This window comes from Plecotus auritus, assembly GCF_963455305.1.
Source record: "Plecotus auritus genome assembly, chromosome: 12".
NCBI lineage: Eukaryota > Metazoa > Chordata > Mammalia > Chiroptera > Vespertilionidae > Plecotus > Plecotus auritus.
The window spans coordinates 1314645-1321431 of NC_137778.1; the positions used below are offsets into that span (position 1 = coordinate 1314645).

The 6787-nt window shown below is 51.9% G+C and overlaps 1 protein-coding gene across 1 annotated transcript in view; it reads left to right on the forward strand.

The window, feature by feature from the left end:
- Positions 1 to 6299, forward strand: part of DDR2 (discoidin domain receptor tyrosine kinase 2) — a 67099-nt gene extending 60800 nt beyond the window's left edge. Inside the window, exons 14-17 of the mRNA XM_080648133.1 lie at positions 898 to 1089; positions 1322 to 1556; positions 2273 to 2422; positions 5805 to 6299. Coding sequence (XP_080504259.1) covers positions 898 to 1089; positions 1322 to 1556; positions 2273 to 2422; positions 5805 to 5939 — 712 coding nt within the window. The 3' untranslated portion in view covers positions 5940 to 6299. The remainder of the gene's footprint in view (positions 1 to 897; positions 1090 to 1321; positions 1557 to 2272; positions 2423 to 5804) is intronic.
- Positions 6300 to 6787: the final 488 nt, after the last annotated feature.

Here is a 6787-nt window from a genome sequence, read left to right on the forward strand (position 1 = left end):
TTGGGTCTCATCCAGTGATGGCACCTCTTCCTGCATCCACACCCACTGAGCAGTGGTGGCGGCCGAGGCTCTGGCCCCCGTAGAGCCATGGGGACCCTGTTTGGGGTTGTTGTACTTGACGTGGTTTGGGGGTGTCCATGGATAGAATTTTCCTAGAAAACTCCCAGGAGACTAACCGATCTGCTCCAGTAATTTGGGGAATGTGGGCTGGTGGTCGCACCCACCCAAACATCGCTATGGGAAAGGGCAGAGCCACTTTGTGACTCGGGGCGGCTGTCACCAAATGCACAAACAATTCCTAGTCTTGGCCCAGTAAGTACTATTTTTGAAATGACCCCATATGGCTACCCATATCAACTGTAAGAAACTGTGTTGATGTTGGGATCGACAGCTGGTGGTGCCTGTACGAAGAAAAGCCAGCAGGAGAAAATGTGGGATTACCAGGTAGACCCGAGGGCTCCTGGCTTTATTAATAGGGTGGCTCCAGGGCTTTTCCAAGGGGTAAGCCTGCTGTGCGTGTCAGATGCGATTTCCGGTGAAGAGGCTAACTTCACGGCGAAGAGGTTCTGGGCGGCGTGTGTCTGGTGCAGCCTGTGGTTACCTCTCCGCGGGCAGGCGTGTGTCTGGTGCAGGCTGTGGGCACCTCTCCGTGGGCATGCCTGTGGCTGGGTGCAGGCTGCCGACGTGACTGTCACAGTTCTTGTTCTCAGAAGGTCACAGTGCGGCCGGGGCCTTGCTCCAGGCTGTGAGAGTGAGGCAGCTCGACCGGTCCTCTGTCCTCCCGAAGGTCATCTGGGAACCAGACTCCTGAGGGGGTAGATGGGCGCTGTGCCACCTTCGCCTCCTGACTCTGGCTCTGGCCTCTCTGGGCTTATCCACGTGTGTCTCTCTCCAAAGGAATGATTTTCTAAAGGAGATAAAGATCATGTCCCGGCTCAAGGACGCCAACATCATCCGCCTCTTAGCCGTGTGCATCGCCGATGACCCCCTGTGCATGATCACCGAGTACATGGAAAATGGGGACCTCAACCAGTTCCTCTCCCGCCACGAGCCGCCCAGCTCCACCCCCAGCCAGGTGCCCACTGTCAGGTAACCGCCATGTCCCTCCCCTGTCTGCCTTCCTGACACTAACCTGGTCTGCAGACGGGGAGCAGCGAACCCCACAGCTCGCTGTGTCCGGACGGGGTTGGCGTGTAGGGAGTAGCTGCCCAGGGAAGAGCAGAGAGCCAAGTGGGGGTCGGCGTTTGCTGGGACCGTGTGGAATGTGCACGTGTCATGCTCCTTCTGTCCACAGGCGACTTTCCCTCTTGTTTTTCCTCAGTTATGCCAATCTGAAGTTCATGGCGACTCAGATCGCCTCGGGCATGAAGTACCTTTCCTCCCTGAATTTTGTCCACCGCGACCTGGCCACACGGAACTGCCTGGTGGGCAAGAACTACACCATCAAGATCGCCGACTTCGGGATGAGCCGGAACCTGTACAGCGGGGACTACTACCGCATCCAGGGCCGCGCGGTGCTGCCCATCCGCTGGATGTCCTGGGAAAGCATCCTGCTGGTGAGCGGGCCGCGCCCGGGGGCGTGGGCGCCGCGGCCAGGGACTCCCAGCAGCTGAGGCCACCACAGGCTTGCTGTCTGCTCGGATGGGATGACCTGCTTTGAGTGCTAACTGTTACTTTTTAGCACTTGCCTGTTTCTGCTGGTCAATGTAACGTGCTCACTGTAGGGAATTTGGGGAAAGGGTTAAAAATGCACCCATGATGATAAGGGATTTAGTATTTTTTCCCTCTCTCCTCTCTACCTACTGAGTGGTCTTAATTAGTTTAGGGAATTAAAAAACCATTTAAAAAATGTTATACACACAAAATAGTTTTCTTCTGTATTAATTTCGTAACCATATTTCTAATTCATTATTTACACTGATCTCTATATTTTTATTTTAATGATTATCACCATTTACTTTTTATTTTAAGTTCATCATTCTTTGTTTTATAATTTTTATTCAACTCTTGGTCTTCTGGACCGTGGGTGGATAAGAGAGACTTTTTTCCCAAATATCATTTCTCCTGACCATTGACCCTGAGCCCGTGTCCAGGGGAAGCAGCCCTGAGTGAGGCACGAGGGTGTCGGGGACTTCCCGGACCTCTCAGCGCCTCTGCCCGCTGTTTCAGAGCCCGGGGTGGGGTGGGGTGGGGTGGGGTCACTCAGGTTGGGAGACCCAGCCCCACCTGCAGGCAGGTGATTCTGATTTCCTCTCCTGCCCCGATTAAACAGGGCAAGTTCACCACGGCCAGCGACGTGTGGGCCTTCGGGGTGACCCTGTGGGAGGCCTTCACCTTCTGCCAGGAGCAGCCCTACTCCCAGCTGTCCGACGAGCAGGTCATCGAGAACACCGGGGAGTTCTTCCGGGACCAAGGGAGGCAGGTGAGGCCGGGCTGGGAGGCGGGGCCGGTGCTCTGTGGGGAGAGAGAGGCGGCCTGGCTTAGCAGGACAGGCTGGCTGGAAGACAGGCCACCGGATGAAGTCCTTTGTCACGAATCATCCCGATAACGTGAAAGACCAGCCCCTGCCCAGGCACCATGCACACTCTCTGCTTCTGTGCCCCCCCCGCCCCTGGATCCTTGGGGGGCAGGAGGGGGCAGGTCAGGCTCCTCTCCAGCCAGACATTCCAGGAAATAAAATCCTCGCTCTCAGGCTTGATCTATCTCTTGATTTAAACTGTGAGGTTTGTCTCCCTGGTTGACAAAGAGAAGCTTGAAAGTAAGTAAGTGATTTATTAGCATTCATGAAAAATCGGTGTGGACTTTCTGGCGGTGTTTCTAGACGTCCATATCCCGAGACAATGAGGTGCGCCCTGGATTCCCACCCTCGGCTGGTACTCCGCCTCTCAGGACAGGACAAGCAGGGTTTCCAGCCTCCTGGGCCCCCGTCCCTGGCAGATGCTCTCGGGCTGGTGGCTGATCAGCGACCTCCCCAGCAGGGCCCGGCCCTGGGAGCGGCATCTCAGACCAGAACGTGACAACAGCTGGGGAGAGGAGGCTCTGGCAGGAGATTTACACAAATGGGCCCCATTGTGTAAATAGGGCCAAGCCAGTGTCGGACCATGAGGGCGCAGGCTGCACGTGGGAGGGCTTGCGGCTGGATTTTACCTTGATCCTTGGTGGCCATGTGTAGCAGGGATTTCAATTCTCTCTCTTGGTTGTGAGGCAACAGCTTCCCACCCGTGGCAAAGGGCAGGGTTACCGCGAGCGCAGGCGGGAAGGCAAGGGCCCAGCAGTGCTCTCAACTACCTGCGCCTGCTGGGCTTCTGGGAGGAGGCGTGGTTCCGGTTGGAGTAGCTCCTGGAATTATGGACAAGGGAGGAAGATGGTGACCTTTTTGTCTCTCAGCTTACTGTTTGGGGACTGAAATCTCACAGGGGAAAATGTGTCCTCGAGGCTGAATCGGACCATAAACAGCCGCAGAAGGCAGCATGCTGGCCTCGTAGGTCCACCGCTGCTCACGTGTCAAACAGCTTCGACGTAGCACTAAGGTTACAAATGTGGTTACTTAAATGTTATGCTACTCAGTTTCACGATATAATAGTTTTGTCATTTAATGGAGTTTCAATTTCTAATAATCTCTGGGATTTTTTACTCATTTTATTTTATTATTATTATTATTATTATTATTTTAAATATATATTTTTTATTGATATTTTACAGAGAGGAAGGGAGAGGGATAGAGAGCTAGAAACATCGATGAGAGAGAAACATCGATCAGCTGCCTCCTGCACACCTCCCACTGGGGATGTGCCCGCAACCAAGGTACATGCCCTCAACTGGAATCAAACCCGGGACCCTTCAGTCCGCAGGCCGACGCTCTATCCACTGAGCCAAACCGGTTTCGGCTTATTATTATTTTTTAAAATAATTATTGTTTTAAAATAATTATTTTTTAAAAAAATGCAACAATATGTCCACTTTCCCCCCCATTGACTCCCTCCAGCCCACCCTGCCCCGCCTCAGGCCTTCAGCACCCTAATGTCTGTGTCCATGGGCCATGCATGTATGCACACAAGGTCTTTGGTTGATGACCCTCCCCCGCCTTCCCTCCGAGATTCCGCCTCTGTCCCATGCTTCCAGCCTCTGGATCCACTCCGTTCATCAGTTTATTTTGTTCATTAGATTCCACATATGAGTGAGATCATGTGATACTTGTCTTTCTCTGACTTATTTCACTTAACATGAAACTCTCCAGGCCCCTCCATGCTGTCACAAGGGGTAAGAGACCCTTCTTTTTACTGCTGCATAGTATTCCCTGGTGTAAATGTACCACAGCTTTTTTATCCACTCGTCTACTGATGGGCACTTGGGCTGTTTCCAGATCTCAGCTATTGTACATTGTGCTGCTATGAACATAGGGGTGCACCCATTCTTTCTGATGGGTGTTTCGGGTTTCTTAGGACATATTCCTAGAAGTGGGACCACTGGGTCAAATGGCAGATTTTTACTCATTTTAAAATATTCAGTGTAAAAAGCCCACCATTTCCCACTGGTAGTGAACTAATGTATTCTGATCAAATGCCCAGTGGTTGAGCAGTGAAGTCAAATATTTGACGAAAGCCCAGGCCAAAGCCACATATCACCACCCTGTTCTGAGTAAGCCTCTAAGCACAGATTTAAATTTTCAATAAGAATTTATTAAATTTGCTCTGGCCGGTGTGGCTCAGTTGGTTGGGTGTTGTCCTGTGCACTGAGGGTCGCCAGTTCGATTCCAGGTCAGGGCACATGCCCAGGTTTCAGGTTCAATCCCTAGTAGGGGCGTGCAGGAGGCAGCCAGTAGATGTTTCTCTCTCTCCCTCTCCCTTCCTCTCTCTCTAAAAATCAATAAACTAAAAAGAAAAAATGATTTAACACATTAACTTACTAAATGTGATTTATTAAATTTCTATCTTATTATTTCATATTAGTACATTTTATCACATAAATACCAGAGGCCCGATGCACGAAATTCGTGCCAGAGCAGGCCTTCCTTCCCTGGGCTGTTGGCACCAGCTTCCCTCTGGCACCAGGACCCCGGCTGCCCTCACAGCCCCGGCTTTGTCCGGAAGGTCTCCGGAAGGTCTCCCGGTCTAATTAGCATATTATTCTTTTATTCGTATGGATGGATTATATTAATTTACAATTCATATTTTACTGGTTTACATTTTATAGGTAGAGTTTCGGTGTGTGAACTGTGAAAGTCTGGGCTGGAGCGCAGTGCGGGCGTTTCTCCCACTGCCCCTGCCAGGTGTCTGTCGTGCAGCCTGCATGCGGCGTCTGTCTGTGCTTTCCCGATGGCACCGTTACCATCACAACTTACCGAACAGAGTGGATATCACTCAGGAAAACTTGAGCGACATGAATTCTAGAAGGAATTTTATACTCAGGGCCCGTCGCTTGGGCAATCCTTTGCATTCAATTGAGGGGCATAGAAGCCTCTGGAGCAGTCATTTCAATACTTAAAATAAATGTGCTTAACAAATGGTGAGGAATTTCCTGAGGCCACTTTCCTTGGAAGCTCGTGGTCTAAATGGACCCCGGGTTCTAACCACTTGGTCTCCAGTCTGAGATGTCCTTTTGCTGCTGCCTGACCTTTGGGTTGGTGGTGGGGACCCCAGAACAGAAAGTCCTGCTGAAGAGACGAAGTGGGGAGGGGCCAACAGGCTGTGGACCCCCGGGACTCAGGGATCACCTTCAAGACGGTGGGATGAGGGCGAATCAATGACGACGTAGCAGCTCTCCTTTCCCCTCTTTCCTTAAAGTTCTCCTTTCTGTTTCCAAAGACGTACCTCCCGCAGCCCGCCATCTGCCCCGACTCCGTGTACAAGCTGATGCTGAGCTGCTGGAGGAGGGACACGAAGCACCGGCCCTCGTTCCAGGAGATCCACCTGCTGCTCCTCCAGCAGGGGGACGAGTGACGCGCCTCACGGGCCAGGTCCGCCAAGCCGCGCCCACGCCACGCCACGGACGCAAGTGCACGCGAGGCAGGCTGTTCCTTTTCTCCTGCCCCTCGTTTCCCACTGCTCCACCCACTGTCCACCCCTGACCCATATATGCTTTTTTTTTTACGTTAAAGAACTAAAAAAGAAAAAAAAACACCGCTAGGGCAGATAAAACCCAGTAAAGAAATCTTCATTGATGTACCAAAGTGTTGCGAACAAAGGCTAGATAATTTAGATAATTTATAAAGGCTAAATATGCTTATGTTTATAAATGTGCAGACTCTACAATATTTTTTCCATGTTGCCTTTAAAAATAGTCTCAGAAATAAAAACTTGAAGAATACTCATGTCTGAGGGACCTGAGACGAGGTTAGGGAAAGCTCTCGGCAGCAGGGCCTCGGACAGCGGTTCAGGGACTCGCCGGGTGGGTCCGCTTCCTAGTTTGACCTCTGGGCTCATCCCACTCCGCCCTTCCTCTTCGGTCCAAGTGGCTGACACCCGTTTGGAAACCCCTGCTCTTTGGAATGGGCGTTCTGCCCATTCGTGGTGGGCTCAGGCCTGCAGTCTCTGTGCCTAGAATACAGAGGCTGCGCAGGAAGAACCGTGCTGTGTGGTCGGGAGGGTTGTCATTTGCAAACAAGCCAGCGGCAGCCCCTGTCTTACCACATGGTCGGGTGTCTCCGTGAGGCCGCTTTCGAATCCGTAGAAACTGGTGTTTTGATAGCTTTATCTCGGCCCTCGGGTCATCTGCTGCAAAGCTGCCAACTGTTTTAATAAATGAATCTGGCGCACTCGCGGCCGGCGGAGCTCCTCAGGTGTGTGCG